Raw genomic sequence first — 22,086 nt, forward strand, 5'->3', positions numbered from 1 at the left:
GATGCACTGCGTGTCATCATTAAATTGATTTTTTTTATTGCATGCGGTTCATCTGCGTGGAAAAAAATCTGCAACCCCACCTCCCAGCCTTTTCCCCACCTCCCTAATTTTTTTTTACCTTCAAATCCGCAGTGAATCCACACTGTGGATCATAAGCTCCCATAGAGATGAATGGAGAACATCCGCACATGATCTGCGGTAAAAAGGAGAATGCTATAATTTATTATCCGCACGTGGCATCCGCAGATCAAATAAAAACAAATCCGCAGGTGTAAAATGAAATGCAGGTACCCAATGCTTCCCTATGGGCGGCTTGATTTGCGGATCTTACTCGTGGATTCCGCAAATCCAATCCACCCCTGGACATTGGGCCTTCATCTTACAATATTAGACCTTAGTCAGACGGGCGATTTTTCGCGCGATTTGCGGATCGCATGACGGATGCGCATCCGCAAATCGCGTGACCGCTGCGCGCAAGTCGCCCGCAAATCGCCCGAAAATCTGCTCCTAGCCGCGTTTCATTAGAAACGGGCCGGAGCTGTCCAGCGCATTGCATTCAATGGAGACGGCAATACAGCCGTCTCCATTGAAAGCAATGCGCTGCGGGCGAGCCCGGGATGAATTGTCGGTAAGGGCTTAAATATATAAGCCCTTCCCTGCAATCCATCCTAAAATGTGTTAAAATAAAAAAAAATTGTATACTCACCTTCTGCCGGCAGCCCGAGCTCCGCGTGGCCGTCCTGCAGTGGGTGTGAAGGGGGTGTGAGTCAGACCTGCCCCCTGATTGGCTCAGCGCTGAGCCAATCAGAGGCATGCCTCACTCACACCCATTCATGAATTCATGAATGGATGTGAGTCAGACCTGCCCCTGATTGGCTCAGCGCTGAGAGGCAGCAGTCACTCACCATTCATGAATTCATGAATGGGTGTGTGAGTGTTTTCAGCCTCTGATTGGTCAGGGCTGTGACCAATCAGAGGCAGATCATTCAGCAGGTGGGGATTTTAAAGCTCTGCCGGCTGAATAGTGCCAAGAAGCAGTTCAGGAGAACTGACAGCGGCCGCGGCTGGACTCCGGCTGCAGCGGAAAGGTGAATATACAATTTTTTTTTTATTTTAACACATTTTAGGATGAATTGCAGGGAAGGGCTTATATATTTAACCCCTTCCCGACAATTCACCCCGCGCACGCCGGCAGCCCATTGCTTTCAATGGAGCGGCTGTATTGCCGCTCCATTAAATTCAATGGGCAAACATCGTTCTTCTCTGCCACAGCTGTTACAGCTGTGGCAGAGAAGAATGATTTGTCTTCTATATGTTCTCAATGGGGTCGGCGCTGCTGCCGCCGGCCCCATTGAGCGCATATACAGAAGAGAACAGGAATCGCAGATCGCAGATAGGTGCGATCTGCGATTTTTTGTTCTATAATTTATCGGACAAGCGCATAAAAAGCGCTCATGTGTCCAATACCATTGCAAAGCAATGGTTCTATAAAATCGCCGGACGCATGCGCATGCGCAAATCGCAGCTAAAAACGCCCGTCTGATTAAGGCCTTATGTCTAGTTTTTCTTTATTATGGCGACTCTTCATAGATTGCATCTGCTTTTCCTTTATTTGCCTACTCTACTCTTATGTCTACTGTTTCTTCATGATGTCTACTCTTCCTTATTTTGTTACCTTTTTATTATGTCTTCTCTTCCTATGTCATATCTATTCTGCCATTATTATATCTTAGTTCTATTTCTTACAATGTCCAGGAGGTGACTTGGTGTCTCGAACAAAGAACACTTTAGGTAGTCAGCCAACTGTCCTACTGTCTGTTACTTTACATAACACTCTTAGTTTACAGATGTCTAGGCACCTAGACTGCACACCAACATCCTGATAAATATTCTGCATCACAAATAACCAGTACTAAGAATCAGGAAACTGACTCATTAATATTTTATTGTAAGCAGGAAATATTTTCCTGTCAGCTACTTCGGCCAATTCTGTGTGTGTGAATCTGCATAATGTAGGTTATAATATATGTGAATATTTGCATAAAAGAGGTTTTCTTCCAAGGTCAACAAATATTGATATGCAAATATACTGTATCTCTTTCCTGTCTTTGGTCAAGGTTCATGGCATTCATTTACAAAGGGCAACTGAGAAAAAGGCATTAGAATGTAAATCGCTTGAAGCATAAAATGATTGTGAATATAATATTTCCATTTTTTACTACATAAGTGGTAGCACCTTTTAGAGAACTTTGATCCAACCAATAAAAATGGTCCTACATTAGTAAACCAGTTGGAGCAGCAGCTAAAGTTTGACAATTATGTTGTATTGAAAGTTATTGGCCTTTTCTATTCAGAGTTGGTGACCATTTTTGCAAGGAGTGGCGAGTGGCAATACAGACACGTTGATTGTCACTTTTACAATTGGCTACTTAGGAACTGATGAGAAAACTGTCGCTTCATTATTGATTTGAGTTTTTTAGAAATTAATTCAAAATGGCTGCTGCCACAGAAGAAGAGAATTTTGTTAACATGTGTCTCTGTAAGTAAATGTTTTGAGTTAAAATCCTCTTTAAGGATCCTGGACATGACCAGATAACCTGGAATTAGTTGATACAAAAAGCCCTTACGTTGCTATGTGGCAATGTTTCTGTTGATTGGATCAGTTCTTAAAAGGGTTTTCTAATCTCTTGATGCATTGGTGGCAGTGGAGAGAGACTGGCACAAATATAATAAAAATAAATAAATACTCACCCCTCCACTGCCTTACTGCTCCCCTGCCACCACTGCTGCTTCTCCGGTGCCTTGTTTACTTGCGCTATAGTGGTTATATGGGTAATTACCATTACTGTTGAATTAGCCCAACACTTTATGCTATAATACCATGTGGTGACCATATACATAAAAGGTGTGAACTGAAGTATTCTGATTTATGGACTAAGGGTTTTTTTTGCATGGGCTGCTTCTTGATCCAAGGTAAAAGAACAGTGATTGACAAACATCATTTGCTTTTGATTTACACGGCCCAAGAATTGCTTTTTTAAGGATGAACTATTGTTAATAGAATCTTTTGTCCCCAAAAGCTGGCTGTACATTTCCCTTTTTAAACAGGGAGTTGTACAGTTGATAAGCAAGCATTTTTATACTTGCTGAAAATCATGGCCCTTTTGTGGAGCCCAATTATCGGTTACAAACTTTACTTCGAACGTTTTTACAACAACCAGGCCATGTAAAAGGGCCAATGATCAGCCAACAAGAGAGCAAAAGAGGTGTACAGTCAGCTTATGGAGATGAACACTCATGCTAATTAGCATTCTACCTGATAACAGTGATTAGCAACTCATGTAAAGCAAAAATAAATGAATGCTGATTGACATACTTGTCGATCAACACCTGTTTACATTTGGCCATGTAAAAAGAGCCTTAAGGCAATCTTCTCTTGACTTAACTAATATCTACCACTATCTCTCTATCAGCTGGTATCCTGCTGTCAGGGTAACCCTTTAAATTTCGATTTGGTAATACAGTTATTGGGATCTGAGTTCTGTCGTGTTTCCTAATTAATTAATGATAATCATCTGAGAAAGAACAAGATACATCAACTGCGTGAAGTCACTTCTGTGCTTTTTTTGAAGAGTCCAGCCCAGTTTTTAATTTATTTATAGTGGAGGTAGACAAAGAAATATAGTGGCCTATCATGGTGACCATCTTACTGAACTTAACAAATCACGACAAATTTTAATGAATAATTATGTGGCTCATTGCCCACAACATTCTAGTAAAGGAATGCGGACACGATGACCAAATATGGTCTCTAGGGAACGTGCAAATCCCCCACTGCCAAGAATAGCTCAGTTAGATCTGTGTTGCTTTAAAAGTTTCAGACTTAAAGTTGTATTAACCCATGAATGACAAGTGTAACAATCATCTTAATACTCTCATACTGCCTAGTATCTAGGATTTTTTTCTGTCACAGCATGCCGGGTATTGTAGTTATCCAAATACCAAAGTTTGGAAAACACTAAAGTACAGAACCAATATACTAGTAGGACCTTTATTACTTTTGTAGTATCGTTTTCTGGTATCCTGTGTTAGATTGTGGCCATCATTGTCAAAAGTGTTTTTTCATGGCAATTTTTCTTTCTGTTAAATTTATTTTATTTTTGGTTACCGGACACGTATATGACCCAAACTTTCTTGATACACAAAATCATTTTTGATGTCATTTATCTTTTAATGTAATTTTAAATGCATCAGGTGAATTGGGACTAGATGTCTTTCTGGAGCGGAAGGATATTACAGGATATAAATCTTAGGTTAACTGTTAATCTGTGTATACAGCAGGTAGGAACTATTAGGGGTTGATCCAGGGATTAGTCTGATTGCCATTAGGGAGTCGGGAAGGAATTCTTCCTCCAAAAGGGCTAATTGGATTTTGCTCTTGGGTTTTTTTTTGCCTTCCTCTGGATCAACAACACAGAAGGATAAACAGTCTGAACTAGATGGACACTGTCTTCATTCGGCCTTACAAACTATGTTACTATGTAATTCATCTGATTTCTTGTTGGACAACCTCTCTAGGAATGCAATATGTTATTGGCATGATGATTATACACTTGTCTATCTTTTTCCTTAACTCCTACTTACATTATTCAGCATGCTCATAATGTGCACTATTTTGACCAACTGTGTGTTCATGACCATGAGTAATCCCCCGGAGTGGACCAAGAATGTAGAGTAAGTGACAAACTTTATTTTCATCACGGATATACAGTAGTCTCATAACCCAATGTAAGATCCTCTTATTCTGAACTACAGATATACCTTCACTGGGATTTATACCTTTGAATCTCTAGTAAAAATACTGGCGAGAGGTTTTTGTTTAGAAGGCTTCACATTTCTGCGGGATCCATGGAACTGGCTCGACTTCAGCGTCATTAGCATGGCGTAAGTATCTAATTTATTTTAAGATTGTAGTAACTGTAATTGTATATATCCCAATTTAGATTTACCATAATTTTTCAAGTTAGCCTAGTAACAAGTAGAATAGTGTTATAAACAGTCTTGGTAGATTCCTAAGCTAATACCTCTTTAGAAGGGCTTTCTACTTTGGCCAATATTACCTGTTAGAAGAGTCCATCGGTAATAGGCTGATAACAAAATGTCCTCCTGCTATGATCCCCAGCGATCAGCTGTAATCTGTGGGGAAACCTCTTAGTCTTCAATATGCCTACAGGGCCATCACAGGGGAAACTAAGCATTTTACAGTGCCCATTCAAATCAGTTGGTTGTCTGTGTAAATGCATCACAGAACAAGTCCTCCAAAGGAAGAGATGCTTTCACCACTTTGGCCAATAGATGAGAATCTCGAACCAAGGAGCCCTTCCCCCACCCCCATTTCACTATTATCTCTGAATTCCCTAATGGGATATATAAAAACAAGTTTTCTTAACTAGACAACTCTTTTAATAAAGAATTTATTAAAATGTGCATCTTATAGATTTTAGATACCATGAGAGTGAATGATGAATTGAATTGTCAGGGTAGATCTATGTTTCCATGACAACCATCGCATTTACTCATGTAAGAAGTGAAGGATTCAAATTGATAACCAAAGCTAAAAATATAATGTTTATGATCTTGAGAACTAATTGACTACAATTGTTTGCAAATGTTCAGCATTTTTCCAACTACCAGGAACAAAAAGTAGCTTTGACAGAATGAGATAACATTTAAAATATTAGTTTTTTTACTTATTTGCTCTTTTTCTTCTTTTTTGGAGCACCCGCAATTATGTTTATGATAGATATAATGAAGCAACCAAATTTGAAAGGACAGTATGATAGCACTGACTGTTTGGACACTTTTTATTATAAAAAGTACTAGTCATGGTACTGATTGACTAGCACTTTATTGTGAGAGTACTAGTCAGCAATTATTTTATGACAACGGGTATTTTCGGTTGACTCATATTTTCAGGATATAGAGTAGCAATACTCTCTATTTTATCAACCTGTACAAAAATAAAGAAAGCATCTGTCTTGGTCTTCAAACTTAACAAGGTTACATCTGCTCGGCTCATTAAAGCACTAAGCCTCTGTGCGGAACCAGGATTGTGTCCTTTTAAAACTGCAAACACTCACACAGCATTTGCACTCACCACGTTCACCTCTCTAGGCAATGATGGAAGGACCAGTGTCCCTTATCAGGGAAAGTGGGGCACCCAGCCTAAAAGTGGGGTGCTCGTCCTGATAAGGTCGGGCCCACTGTCGTCATCTGTAATCTGGCTATCCCTGATTAGGAACCTGGAGAGATGCACTAGACACACATAGGACGCAACACTGTTCGTACACCCTGAACACAGAACAGGACTGCACATAAAGCGCATGTCTGGCCACTTGCACAGACATAACACACATGTCACTGTTCACACTAACATACAGAGTAATGCAAACCACAAAGAACGAAACTGCACATAGAGCACATGTCTGGCTACCTGCATATGATGCAGACAAGGACTACAGGTGTCCAAACCATCTTCAGGGAAGGAGAGAGACACTTCAGAAAAGCATGCACCACACCAGCTCTGAGTAGGCTAAACACAGAGAAAAACAGTAACGCATTAAAATACCCAATCTTGCACAAGAGTTTGCTGGTACTTATCTGCCGCAGACGAGGGGGCTCTGCTGGTGGAGAATACCACACCCAGCCAGTTCAACTAACCCTACCTGTGAAGGTGGGCACAAGGAAACCTATAGAACCACAGTTCCCAGACGCACAATCCAAATTTGTGTGAACTTTGGCTTTTCTCAGTATGAAATGCCATAAACATTTGCACTTGTATCTACTCTCTTCCGAGACCATGTAATACCTGCTATAAAGCAGTTTTTTCGTGATATATCAACAATGTATAAAATCATTGGTACGCCATCTTGTAATCTTGTAATGCTGTTAAATTATGAATGATCAGTCACAGGAGAACTTCCAATAGAAATATATAAACTATTATATTGACAACACTGTGTTCTTTACAAGAAAGAAATGTCATTATCTTAAAACCCAGAGTCAACCATACGTTGTTTTGGCCATTTCCTTTTTCAGCACCCTAACATATCTTAGAAAAAAAACTGTAGCCAGATCATAGAGGAAATGTGGTTTTCAATGATTTTTCTTTACTGTCTATCTGATTCAGAAATTTTTTCATTGGATGAAACTGTTTCCTACTTCTCGTCTTTTTTTATTTACAGTTATGTCATCCTCTAATGCTACTCTACATTTTATGTCAACTGACCAAAACATTGTTTCTAGAGCATTTTGTGAAAGATTGTGATTCACTGGATTTGAGAACTCATTCATTGCCTTGTAATATAACAGCAAGAAAAACAAGAAATCATGAAATCGGTTCTACTAACGGGATTTAACAGTAGACAAGAGTGCAATATCTAGAGTAGGTAACGAACTGTAGAAAAGGTCCTTCGACATCATTGGAAATAGCTGTGTAGAAGTGGGCGAGACTTCCACCACTGTTCAAAGATTCAACCAAGTATCGAAGCCACTGCACCAGACTTCAGACGAGAGGTGTCAATACCAAATCAGCTTGATTCCATTAAAAAAAATATATAGTGGAGGTGATGTTTCAGCCATAATCTAGCATTTGTCAAGCCCATAGGCAGAGTAGGTACCTTTTTGTTGAAGGGAAGGGAAGTGGGGATATTTGCAAACTTGCAATTCTGTCTAGAAATGCAGAATGTGTAAAAACAAATAAAAATTGATTTGCTAATTTAATTTGCTGGCAGCAATTAGGCAGCTGGATATTAGCGTCATAACTCAGTGATGCTTAACTTTCTGGGTAGTTAATGATAATTATTTGACTTACCAAGTGTTTAGTCCCTAGACTTACCATTAGTGTAATGAAACAGTTAGGTATTACTTAGACATATGACTTAAAGCTCCTGGATCCATTTGCAAAATACAAAACAAGGCCGCTGAACTATCTCTGGTCATTTATGATACTGGCCTGCTCATAAAGACCCGTTGGGTCTGATTCAAGCTTCAGGGACTGCAACTTCTACATCCTCTATAGATATACACCTCTTCTAGCATTATTCAAAAATATAAAATAGATAATTCGACTATCAGCTACATTTAAGTTCTATTATTGATAGAAGAAAGACATTTTGTGATCTGAATCATATTGTCATTATATTCCGATCTACCTAAGGACAATCTGCCATTCTCTATTATCAGCACTAAAATAGCCCATTATATTCCAATATTAAATATGGAGCCATGAAGAAGAAACTACAAACATTTGCTGATATTTTAGTGTAAAATGTGACACAATAGTATCCTACCATATTATACCATGCAAATGACATTGATAAATGACTAAGATATGTCTACAGTATTATCAGTGTGGTTGTCTTAATGTAACTAGGGCTTATGGCTTACATTGTGGGCTCCAATGGTGTGCCACGGAGTTGGGAGGGTCGTGGACCACATGTGGCACCCAAGCCACTTGTTGGGGACCACTGCAATAGTGTAAAAAGAGGAAAGTTCACTAGATGCAGTATATAGTGTCAACAGAGCTGAGTTAAAATGGACTGATGAGGGTTGTCCTACATTTCCGATAAACGCCTAGTAATGACCAGCAGAATTCTAAATGCAATTCTGAATTAGTTTGGGTTATTAGGATATGATGTATCTCAAATCAATACAAGAAAAGCAAATTGTTAGCAGAATTACCCAACAGCATGCATAGACTGGAACAGTTGTAAAATGCACTGTAAGATGGCTTTCAAATTGTAACCTTCACTTTAAGTGACTTTTTGAAATCTAAACGTTAAAAACAAGGAATAACGAATTAATGTTAGTAGACTGCATGATATATTTCCCAATCTTTGTAGTACGATGCTTGACTTGTACTTTATATATTAGATTTTTAAGCCTCAAAGTATTACTAACCCATCTGAGAGCTATGTAATTTTTCTTAAAAATTCCATCCATGTATGATAGATTATTAAAAAGTTCGTAAGAGTGGAAAAGTATCATTCGAGACAATAGCTAAACAACTGCTTTTTAACTGGGTTCACTCTCTACAATGTAGATGAATATTGACTAGCAGTATCTTTTAAAAAGCCAGTACACCATCACAACTCCCACCAATTCTTACCCGATAAATTTTTGATTGGCCTTCAAATTCCGTGAGCGGAAAATGGCGGAAATGCCGATGCTCACAGTCCTCTCACTTTCAACAAACATAGTCAATAGACGTTTTGAATTGAACACCAAAAAGAAAAAGGTCTTAAAGAAAGACCTAAGTAAATATCCTGAATAACTCTGATTTAATCCTACAGGTATGTAACAGAATTTGTAAACCTAGGCAATGTTTCAGCTCTTCGAACTTTCAGAGTATTAAGAGCTTTGAAAACTATTTCTGTAATCCCAGGTAAGAAGTAATTGGTGTAAGGTGTTAGGCCCCTTGTACATCCAACTGTTTCTTTGTGTCTGTCATTGTGTTTGTGTGTGAACTCCCCTATTGCAGATATGTGACAGAGTTTGTGGACCTGGGCAATGTCTCAGCATTGAGAACATTCAGAGTTCTCCGAGCATTGAAAACAATTTCAGTCATTCCAGGTGAGAAAGAGGTTAAACACCTAGGCTGATTACATTTTTTTACTCCATCTAACTTATAGTTACATTTTAAGCATAAAGCCTTGTTGCTTGCATTGCAATATAAGAAAAAAAGAATAAGTACAAAAAGCACAAATCTCTTGGCAAATGCTTGGTTTCCAAACGATCTTGTGCTTTTTTGTGTCATTTTAAGCTTTTTTATTTATTTCTTTTTTTAAATCAGCCTTAGAGTTTAACAAATTTTTTGCATGGGGCATTGCAATATACCCAGCCTGCGTGATGTTTGTTTTGTTTCTTTTTTTTATGTTTCACATCCAACTAACCCTATATGTGAATGTCTTTATGGTTGTTTATGTCATAAAACGTTTTCTTCATCCCAAACAATGCTATGTGTTATGATTACATGTTGAATCAAGAAAAAAAATATGTTACTGATATAATTCAATTTTACAATATTTTCTTAAGAAAAGAAAATTTTTAAAAAATAAGTACAAATTTGAAATGTAAATATGGTAGTTACTGGACGCATGGGCATTGCATGGGAAATGCTGAATTATAAGAAAAAAAATTGACATTTATGAATTGGACACAGTTTTATAATATACGATCATGAAAATTATTGATGATCTTTTTGCAGAAACTTTACCCTTATCAAAAACTGTAGAGTATGTTATAAAATTGTAAGCATATGTATTGTATAGATTGCAGCACTTAATCAAACTATATGCCTATGGTAGACTTCACCTATAGCATGAAGTGCAAAATGACTTGTTTTCTTATAAAACAAGTGTTTTTGTTTTCTTTTTATTCTTACAAAAAGTTCATTATCCATCCTTCATTCACTTTTCACGTAGACGAATACGACTATGGCTATCCTCTTCACCTGCTGAGTTTCCTTCATATTCCACAGTTTCACATACATTAAAGTTTATTTAGGCTGTTGCATGGGATTTAGATCTTACTATAGGCCTCATGTTTCATCGTATTGTTTCTTTTTAGCATGCAATAACCAACTGCCTGTTTTTCTAGGTCTAAAGACCATTGTGGGGGCCCTGATTCAGTCTGTGAAGAAGCTTTCAGATGTGATGATCCTTACAGTGTTTTGTCTGAGTGTGTTTGCACTAATAGGACTACAACTTTTTATGGGACACCTAAGAAATAAGTGTGTTAGGTGGCCCCCAGAGTATGAAGCAAATGTTACCTCTTACTTTAATGCCACAGTTGGGTTAAATGGTTCCTATATAAACATAACTTTAAATCCGTTTGACAAAGAAGAATACATCCAGAATGAAAGTAAGTATGCGTGTTATAACTTAGAATAACTACTCGATCGCTTGCTGATAAAAATTTCAGAAATGACGGAAGGAGGTTGAAGGGTGATATTACATGGGGATCAGTTCATAAAGCTTGGATTCTTTGTTTACACAAACTGGCTGCATAATTAACTAATCAACTGGTCATTCTGGTGTGGATAGGCAAGATATGTAATGAAGTCTCCACAGGCATGTTCTATCAGAAGAGAGTAGACTGGCCAATAGATTGTGCAGAGATACAATATGTTAAAAAATGTTGCATTATAACTACATGGCCACTATTCTTAATTCTGTAAAAGTATGATCCTTCATTTATCCCATAAATTTGGGTGTCCTAATGCCTTTTTATACGGACTGATGCTCGCTCGCCTGACAATTGGGCCGTGTTAAAGGACAAACGATCAGTCAACAAATGCTTGTTCATTAGCTGAATGTGTTTTTTCGATAAGTATAAAAAGTCCCACTGGTTGGCTGATTGTGTTGTTTAGGTGAGCTTAAAAATGTTCATTGGTTGACTGCACATCTTCCAGTGTAAATTGAAAGATGTGAAACCAATCAATGACAGCTGTATGGGGACAATCGATTGTATTAATGATTGAGCCTTCCCATAGAGCACATAATCTGCCCATATGCACACAGGAAACGATCACTGATTGACATGATAATTGTCAGTCAGGGGTTGTTACAATGGGTAGATTATTTGTCTGCATACAAGAACCTCTAGTCCTCTAACGGTTTCTGTATCACCAATTTCTTTACTAAGATTCTATCAGCTCCACTGACATGTCTATTATAGTTAATACTTTTCTCAAATAACTATTCTGGGGTATCTTTTCTTAGATCTCTACGCTGTACTTTTCCTCTGTTATACTTTTAGTGTACCCTTTGTTGTACTTTTCCTTTGTTATTCCTCCTACAAATTTATTAATAAATTGGCAACTGGGTGTTATTAATTGTGGGTGGGGCTCTACACAGTCCAAACAGGGCTGACAGTGCTAGACTAAGACACACCCATTTGACAGGAAGAATGGTAATGCCCAGTTATCAGTTTTTCATACAGTTTTAGAAAAAGGAACAGCAGACTGCATAGCTACAGAAATGTCTAAAGTGGTGACAGGTCCTCTTTAAATGTAGAGTGATAATACCTGCGTGACGACCTCTCTGCAGAGAACAAGGCACAATGACTCCTCATTTAAAGGATCAGTGGAGGCCCCAGCTGTTTGTCACCAATCACAAATTTATGACATGCCTACTTGCTACCTAAGAGCGGAAAGCCTCTTTAAGGGTGGTTTCACACACACACTTTTCTCTGGGGGAAAAAGCCAGTTTCTGTGGCAGGAAATATAACATAAAGGAAGGCTTACACTTCTTCTTCCTGCTGGATCCCCTTTTAGGTTAAAGAAAAAAAACTGCCACAAAAACTGCAACCTTTTTCCAAAAAGATGGTGTGTGAGACCACTCTAAAGCCTAACTTTAGTCCAAACCTTAACATTTAAATGTTTCTCATATCCCACTCCTTATAGTGATACTAAGGTCCAGGAGACAGAGTTTTTAGATGGCCCCTTATTTTGTAGAGCTGCTTTAGTTTTTCCTTTTCATTCCATCTTTATGTTAGAAATATTCTGTCACCAGTAAATATGTGCCCTAATTAGCCAAAAGTGGCTCTGTGGAGTTTAACAAATCTTTTTTGTGACTTCTTGACTACGTAGAGTCTCTATTTTGATGTCCAACAGATATGGAATGTAGAGGACCACTTCACACCAGGGCGCAAGGCTCCATAAAATCCAACAGATTTATTCAACAAATCTCCATAAATTCTCAATAAAAGCAACACATTTTTAGGGCATAAGCCTCCATTCTCATGTTAGAGTAATCAATTTGTTGGCCAGGAAAATGAATTGCCCAGTGCTAGCTTCTGTTCCCTTTAGGTTATAGGCCGTCACACACACACACAAAGAGCTTTAGTGGAGCTATAATGTGAAGATACCAAAAACAGCGCTCTCTGTCAGTTTTCTAGCCCCCACCAGTATGACTTGGACAGAGTAAATTACTGGGATTCACTGGAGCCAAACCTGATGGTTCTGGTTTTGAGTGGCATTAATATTTAAATGCCCTATGACTAAAGAATGTACAACGCTCTTCAGTAACATTAGGCATTTAAGAATACCTCCCAACATCCTGATTATTGAATCCAAAGTTGTCATTTTTTGATAAATCTTAAGTTTATATTTTAGTTTGCATGCTCTAAAGCAGAACTGAATCAGTTAATGAGAATGAAAAACATAAATGTGCTCTCTCATTCAGAAAATAATTTACATCTTAGATATTTCTTTTTACAAACAGGAAATTTTTACTTTTTGTCTGGGCAGAGGGATGCCCTCCTTTGTGGCAACAGTAGTGATGCAGGGTAAGTAATTAGAAAATGTATCGGAATTCTTAGCCCTTCATATATTGTTTATGAGGAACATTCATGTCAAGTCTTTTTATGTGTTTCTTCACTGCTTTTTTCTAAACAAAGTCTATATACCCCTTTGAGGGTATAAAGGTGAGGGTATAAAGGGCATTTCCTTCGTATTCAGTATCTGTGAGTGTTAGTTTTTGGGATTATTATGAACTATCTGCTACTTACATATTCATGTTCTGTGTTTTAGCCAATGTCCAAAGGGGTTTGTATGTTTGAAAACTGGAAGGAACCCAAACTATGGCTACACAAGCTTTGATACCTTCAGCTGGGCCTTTTTATCTCTGTTTCGACTGATGACACAGGACTTCTGGGAGAATCTTTACCAACTGGTAAATACATTTCTGGCTGTCTGTAGCCATGACTGGAGGGAGGTTATGAGTTTATAGTATATGATTCATTATTAGTTTACCTTATGTAGTGAACTCATGAGTGGTGAACAGAGACCTCTGTAAAGATATATTATATTATGAAAGTAATTAGCCCAAAATTTTTGGCCTACAGTATTTCAAGACTGAAATCGTCACACAATGGAAGTAAATTTGCTGTTCCTTTAAACTGATTTGACTTAAGGCTAGATCTGAGGATTTTTATCCCTAAGGCCATTCTTACATACACCGTTGTAAAACGCTGCGTTTCAAATGCTGTGTCCGACAGCGATTTTGAGCAGCATTTTCTTACGCATTGTACAGCGTTGTACAAAGTAATGAGGTGCCTTAAAAAGCGCTTGAATGCCCGAAAATAGAGCAGGCAGCGCTCAAGAATTTCAGCGTTAGAAACGCCACGTTACAACACTAGTCTGGGAGGCACCATTGAAATAAATGGAGGCGTTGTATGCCCCGGTAAATGCTGTAAAAAGCGTTGCATGTGAGGGCAGCCTTAACTCTGCCATTTGGGATCTACTCTTTGCTGCGGGGAACCCCACCACTACCCTAGAAATAGTCTTGGTTTAGAAGCAGCTGATGCAAATTGGTCAGGAATACTCTAACACAGTACTGGAGAGTGTGGTCAGAGTTGTAGTTGCAGAACAGAGCCGAAGTCAGGATTGTCAGTCCAGCATTTTTGGCCTACAGTATTTAAAGAATGAAATTATCATACAGCAAAAGTAAATCCGCTGTGCCTCAGAACTGATTTGACTTAGGACTTGATCAGAGTTGTAATCAAAGAACAGGGCCGAGGTCAGGATTGTCAGAATTTTTGAAGATTAAAGCGAAAATAAACGAGAGGACTTACTTGGTGTGGGCGACCTAACCTCCTGGTAGGCTGTCACACCTGTGGTCCACATGGACATGTAAATCTAAATGAATGTGACACCTCGTCAGTAAGACATTCACAAGGGAGAGTGCAGTGAAGATGACCCAAGAAACTTCTGGAGATCTTCGTCATAAAGACAAATGAATGGCAAATGCCAAAATCCGGTGCTCAAAAGGTCATTCCAAAAGATGCACCAGTCATGATCACTTTTAATCTTAGAGCATTCATAAACTAAGAAATATAATGCAGAAGAATATATTAACAGTCTGTAATTTACTTTCCTTTAGACCCTACGAGCGGCTGGGAAAACCTACATGATCTTCTTCGTATTGGTGATCTTCTTGGGCTCCTTTTATTTGGTGAACCTGATCCTGGCCGTTGTTGCCATGGCTTATGATGAGCAGAACCAGGCAACTCTAGAAGAAGCCGAGCAGAAGGAAGCTGAATTTCAGCTAATGATAGAGCAGCTGAGAAAACATCAAGAAGACCTACAGGTGATATATTTTACAGCAAACCTATGCTGTTTGTATTTAGGTTTAAATGGGCCATCCACTTTTAGAAATCACATTTTATTTACACCATGTTTTACTAATAGTTAGGATCTGGTTACATCTCGTTTTTTATTCTGGCCAGACTCTCTATCTAATCCCTGGAAATGGAACCTCTAAACAGAACCATTAACTACCGTTGATGAAATCTTCATTGACCTGTAGGTCTCCATTTCATCAATTTTCTGTTTATTTCCAGCATTTTGAGCCAGAAAAAATATTCGGGTTCCACACGTTAATCTCTCTGGTTTAAAATGCCAGAAACAAATAAAATCTGTCGGAAAGCCTGGACAGACCAAAGGGGTTTCTGCTTCACATATTATACCTTAAGGTTCCAACCCTATTCCATCCTGCTTTATATTCCCATGCAGTTTTCTGCATAGAATATGGAAACCCAGGATGGCAAGGGGAGCCAAAATTGTAGTGCAAAAATATCCTTAGTGAGGAGAAAACCCATTGGGCATCAATTATCAAAACAAAAAAACCTCTGACTCTGTTGCCTATAGCAGCCACTCAAGGTACAGCTTAATTACTTAAAGGGGTTGTCCAGAAATTCATCAAAGTGTTCACTGTTTGTGCAGCCCATGAACCACCTGTCTTAGGGCTTATTCACAAGGGAGTAAACGTTTTTCAGCCTGTGAATACACTGTGTTTTCATGAACTGAAAATTAACTTACTCCCTGTATATTTTGGCCCTTCTAGGGTTTTTTGTGCCCGTAAATATGCAGCGTATTTACACTCACAAAAATATATGCCCGTTATTTTGATGCGCCAATACACAGTGAATAAGCTGGTTTCACTGCATATCTGCGCTAGCCCATTTACCTCTCTGGTCTATTTCAGTGCATAATATGGGCCAAAATAGCTGCATATATTTTGATATAACCGAAAATCCCATGAAGAATGCGCAGATTTGAATGTACCCATTGAAATCAATGGGCTCTATGCACTGCGTATGACACATGTAAAAATACACGTGTAATATGCGATGTAACTATGCCTGTGTAAAGGAGCTTTTATCTTATCCATCATATTCTAACCTCATGGCTTGTGATTGGCCATAACTGCACTTGAAGTCTTGTATCTCCATGTTCTGTCCTGTCTCAGAATTACTGCTGCAGTACTATAGTACTTGTTTACTAACCTTGCACTTATAAGAGCTCAACTTGGCCTTCATTCAGAAAGCCTTGCTTTACTGACTAAGAGGAGAAAAAGCATTGATTTCATTGCAAGTATTGGTTACGGTAATGTTCCTGTAATGCTTTATTGATTTCTGTATTCGGGGAAAGCCTGCTATGTTGTTGTCATGTGTATACTGTGGAGATTTATCAAAACTAGTGCAAGAGAAAAGTGGAAGAGTCGTCTATAGCAGCCAGTCAGATTCTGGCACTCGTTTTCTTAGAAGTCCTTATGGAAATTAAAGGAACCTGTTTGAATGTTAAGGGCAATTTCATCACTTTTTTCCTTTGCACTGTTTTCTTTTTTTAGTCTAAAAGTTTTTATTGTTTTAAGGACAAAAATATACACAGTATTGAAACATGGAAAGGTATTTCCATACGATGCGTGCATACATGGTATAAGGCATAGCAACTTTGCACTAGTTTTGATAAATTACCCATGTCTGACTGTCTATCTATCTGTCTCATATCTATCTATCTTATATCTATCTATCTCCTATCTATCATCTATCTCATCTCCTATCTATCTATCTATCTGTCTCATATCTATCTATCTTATATCTATCTCCTATCTATCATCTATCTCTTATCTATCTATCTATCTCCTATCTATCTATCTATCTATCTATCTATCTCCTATCTGTCTATCAATCTATGTATCTATCTTATATCTATCTATCTCCTATCTATCTATCTATCTATCTATCTATCTATCTCCTATCTATCTATCAATCTATGTATCTATCTCATATCTATCTATCTCCTATCTATCTATCTATCTATCTCCTATCTATCTATCAATCTATGTATCTATCTTATATCTATCTCATATCTATCAATCTATCTATCTCACATCTATCTCATATCTATCTATCTGTCTAATATCTATCTATCTCATATCTTTATATCTATCTATCTATCTGTCTCATATCTATCTATCTATCTATCTATCTATCTATCTATCTATCTATCTGTCTCATATCTATCTATCTATCTATCTATCTATCTATCTATCTACCTATCTATCCTAATAACAATATCTCTATTTCCTTTGTTGGCCATCGTTAGGCAGCAGCAATAGCAGCTCAAGAGGCAGCCCTTGGCTCCAGAGAGTTCAGTGGTGGAACTGGTTATGGTGGACTTTCTGAGAGTTCATCTGAAGCTTCAAAGTTAAGTTCAAAAAGTGCCAAGTTAAGCTCAAAAAGTGCCAAGGAAAGGAGAAACAGAAGAAAAAAACGGCATCAAAAAGAAAAAGGGGATGGGGACGAAAAGGGTGACGATGAAAAGTTTCACAAATCTACATCAGAAAGCAACCTGAAAAAGTTCCTCTATGATGGAATCAGATTGACGAAGACCTCATCTCCCCATGAGGTACTTTTTGACTTGGGTTGTTTTTCATCTAAACCTTTTCTTTAGTGTATAAAATACAGGGAATGACTATTCAGGTTGAATCGAACCTATTCTATGAAATTAGATCCACAATACCCAAGGTCTAGACAAGAATAGTCACATAATATGTAACTGTATGTGTCCTTCAAAATGTACAATATGACTATGGCGTAGACTATGACTACGATATGACAATCATAACTATGGGAAATGACATTACCTTTTGTCGAGTTGCCATTTTCCCACAGAGGTAGCAATCAACTGCATTATATGGCAACCGCAACGACACCATATAGTCCAACATTTTGCACAATACACTGCAAGCCTATAAAAAACACAGTTGCAGTTGGCATGATGTAATAGGTGGCCATGAATACTCTTTAGCTGGGCCATAATGTCACAAAGCATTTGATGTGGTGTGCATATGCTGCTGGTCTTGGGTCTGGGTCTACCTATGTTGTACAGATGACATTTCTAATATCATTTCCATTTATTGCTTAAAAGTCTCTGCTGGATGTCCGCAATGATCTCACACCAAGGCGCAACAGCAGGACCAGTATGTTCAGCATGTTCCTAGGCCGTGGAAAGGATGTGGCATCTGAAAATGACTTTGCAGATGATGAACACAGCACATTCGAGGACAATGAGAGTAGACGAGGATCCCTGTTTGTACCTCACAGACAAAGACGGGGAAGTAACTTAAGTCAAGCCAGCAAGGCATCAAGAACCCTCCCAGTGCTTCCAGTGAATGGCAAGATGCACAGCACCGTGGACTGCAATGGAGTTGTCTCGTTGTTCGGTGGCCCATCTGCTCCAACATCGCCTGCTGGACTACTACTGCCAGAGGTGATAATAGATAAACCAGCTTCTGATGACAATGTAAGGAAGTTTCAAATAGTTAAGGCATGGTAGCCTTTGTAGAGTGCTTCCATCAGGAACAAATAATTTGGTTGGTCAAGCTTTGAATGTGACTGCTTTTTGCAAGGCCTATAATATACTAACTGCATATTTTACCAATATTTAGTCATTACTGTACACTAATCTTATTTTCAGCTCATGAGGTATGGTTTGATACATAGCACTCTTGTGTGTGCATCTAAAGTACAGTGAAGTGTAGTAGACCCTTTTGACCTTTCTGGTTACATATAGGCCTACTAGGCCTACAGTAGGTTGCCAGTTCATATATATATATATATATATATATATATATATATATATATATATATATGTGTTTGTGTGTGTGTTGGGCAGAGGCGTAACATGAAGCTTCTGGGCCCCAATGCGAAATCTGTAACAGGGCCCCAAACTATAATGCTTTATTCATAGTACTGGACTCCCTATATGGAGAGGAGAGGCCTTATTGGCCCCCTAAGGCTCCTGGGCCCGGGTGCTCCGCATCCTCTGCATCCCCTATAGTTACGCAAGTGGTGTTGGGCTTCGAGCGGCTATATAAAATTCATGTATTACATCAGTATTCTATTTAAATTAGTTTTCCAGCACTGTAATATTAATGACCTATCCTTATCGGTAGCATCTTGACGCCCCAAACTCTCACCAATCTGCTGAATGACTGATATGTTGTGAGCTGCAATACCAGATATCATCAAGGCCACATGTATGGCACTGTGCCTGGGTAAACAATGAAGGGGGTATGGTACTTTTATTCCACCGCTTAGCAAGGGTGGTGGAAGTTGGGTCCCCACCAACTATTGATGATCTATCGTAAGCCGCCTTCACACACGACATATTTGCTGTAGATATTCCACAGCAGAAAACCTGCAGCAAATACATAAGAAATCCGCAGTGGCAAAATGTGCACCTAAATGATGTGGATTTTGACGCTGTTTTTGTTGTCAAACAGCTGCAGATTTTAAACTTTGGATTTTAAGGGTTGAAATCCGCAACATGTATAGGCATGCCTCAGATTGTAAATCCACAGCGTCTTTTAAAAACGCTGTGGATTCGTTGTGGAAATTTTCCACTCCATGTGCAGGAGATTTCTAAATTCTTCTTGCATTGTAAATGAACATCAGCATTTAAGAACTTACAATAAATGTTAGACCTCTTTCACACGAGTGTATATAGGCCTGCCGTTTTCACAGTTGGCCGATATATGCTGTGATCTCATGCATTGGATGCCAATGCATCAGATCACATGGCCGTATTCCCGTAATGTAAAAGCGCCCGGCTGGCCAATACAGTGCCAGGCGTTTTTACGTCGGGCCCAAAAGATAGTCCTGGAACTATCTTTTGGGCTAGAATAAGCTGGACGCTGCATGGGCTCCTATGGGAGCCAATGACAGCGGCCAGAGAAGGGAGTTTAGCCGCGTGACTGCTAAACTCCCTCCCTCTGGATGGGTGCACAAATGTTAGATTTCTCGAGGGTGAACAGACCCTAAAGGACAGAGCTAACTTTTCAGCACCCTAATTATTCCAGTTCTTCTATGAAAAATGTGTTCCTCCATATACATATGAGCAAAGTGGGCTGAACTTGCCAATTTTGGCAGGAACTGCCAACTATCTTATGTGTATGTTTGTGAGCCAACTCTCTCCCGACAGATGATATCAGGTAAAAGAAGGATCGGGCTGTTGAATTTCAACATGCCCGATCCTTTGTTGTCATGGAAGAAGTGATGGCTTAAGGGGTATCTTGCAGTGGCTTATTCCCCTCAACCAAACTGAGCATACAAGTGAATGGCAGGATTGGGAGAAGTAGCTACCGGCAGAATGAGCATTTGGACTACAGCTACTTAAAGTCCATTAATGCCAATTATGATGATAGAGACCTACAGATTATTGTCTATGCTCCATTATTCTGATCCATAAAACATTAGACAGAGAACATCACGTGAGACACTTTGTTTAATGCCCATATGTCAAGCAGCGTTGGCTGACCAATCGCTGCCCTGTACATCAACTTGCTGTTTCTTATCCATTTGCCATAGTCAGTCAATTCCACTATAGTATATCTGGATATACTATAGTGGAATTGACTGACTATGGCAACTCAGCCTGTTTTCAGGTAGTTAGGGCTCCTTCAGGCCTCGTTCATACGAGCGCTGTTTTAGCACATAAGAGGCGCGTGAAAAGAACGCTTCTACAAGTACCAATGGTTTCCCATAGAACCGCTCACATGAAGGAATTTTAGACACGCTAAATCCTCGCACCAATCAAAGATAGGACATGGGACAATGCCCACATCTAAGGTCTGTGGTGCGAGAAAAGATAGGACCTAACCTATCTTTAGTGCTTGATGCGTGGGAGTTTCCACTGATTCTTATGGGAGCTGGATAACACGCACCACGCACCCCACGATCGTGTGAACGGACTAATTAAAATAGCTGGAAATCATCCGTTCACACGACCTTTAGTGCAGTATAGCTGCAATCTTTTCATGCGCCTATACTGCGCTGAAACAGCGCTCATGTGAACGAGGCCTCACATGGACGTATTGGCACGCGCCAAATTTGTGCCCACAATACGCAGTGAATAGAAACTATTGATTTAATTGATGTTTGTTTAAATGCATGGATTAAGTGTGCACATTTTCGGCCATGCCATAAAGATAGAACATACTCTATCTTTTTGCACATTTGCGCACCAAAGGTCCCCATAGAAATCAGTGTGGGGTACGTAAATGTGCATGCAATACGCAAGGAGATGCGAGAAACACATCTGGAACTAATTAGTTATTTTAATTAGTGTGTTTGTGCAAATAAACATGCCCTGCGGGCAGACAAAGTACGGTAACATACACCGATGTGCGTGCAAAAAAAGGCTTGTATATAGTGCAAAAAAGTAGCGCTCACGCATGTGCAATTGCGCTTAAGCTTATGTGAAGCTGGCCTTAAAGAAGTTGTTCAGGATGGTCTGTAATAGCACCATATTAAGGGGCAGAAGAAGGGGGCTGGTAGGGTACTGAGCAGAGGCGTGACTTGAAGCCTCTGGGCCCCCATTCAAAACCTGTAACGGCCCCTACTATAATGCTTTATTCATAGTACTGGGCTCCCTATTTGGGCCCCCTAAGGCTCCTGGGCCTGGGTGCAACCGTATTCCCTATGGTTAGCACTGAGATAGGAGAATAGAGACCAGACAGTAGAAAGGAAAATACTTTCACTGTAAAGCACTTCGGTGTGACAATAGCACCTTCCTCAGACAGTTCACAATAGGCATTGGACAAACAGCATGTCCATTGCCTAGCATAAGGCCTGAAGAAGGTGCCATGTTGGCACCATAACACATTGCCATTAGTGCTGTGTCAGCGCTCCACGATCCCCCTTCTTCTGCTACTTAATGCTGGTGATACGGAGGTC

The 22,086-nt window shown here is 39.2% G+C and overlaps 1 protein-coding gene across 1 annotated transcript in view; it reads left to right on the plus strand.

Annotated features, from left to right (window-relative positions):
* LOC136576556 (sodium channel protein type 2 subunit alpha-like) overlaps positions 1-22,086 on the plus strand; it is a 200,256-nt gene that overhangs the window by 71,311 nt on the left and 106,859 nt on the right. The window contains exons 4-12 of the mRNA XM_066575925.1: positions 4,645-4,734; positions 4,816-4,944; positions 9,354-9,445; positions 10,660-10,923; positions 13,287-13,350; positions 13,595-13,736; positions 14,946-15,152; positions 17,453-17,755; positions 18,278-18,652. Of these exons, the coding sequence (XP_066432022.1) occupies positions 4,645-4,734; positions 4,816-4,944; positions 9,354-9,445; positions 10,660-10,923; positions 13,287-13,350; positions 13,595-13,736; positions 14,946-15,152; positions 17,453-17,755; positions 18,278-18,652 (1,666 nt within the window). The remainder of the gene's footprint in view (positions 1-4,644; positions 4,735-4,815; positions 4,945-9,353; positions 9,446-10,659; positions 10,924-13,286; positions 13,351-13,594; positions 13,737-14,945; positions 15,153-17,452; positions 17,756-18,277; positions 18,653-22,086) is intronic.

This window comes from Eleutherodactylus coqui, chromosome 8 (assembly GCF_035609145.1).
Source record: "Eleutherodactylus coqui strain aEleCoq1 chromosome 8, aEleCoq1.hap1, whole genome shotgun sequence".
NCBI lineage: Eukaryota > Metazoa > Chordata > Amphibia > Anura > Eleutherodactylidae > Eleutherodactylus > Eleutherodactylus coqui.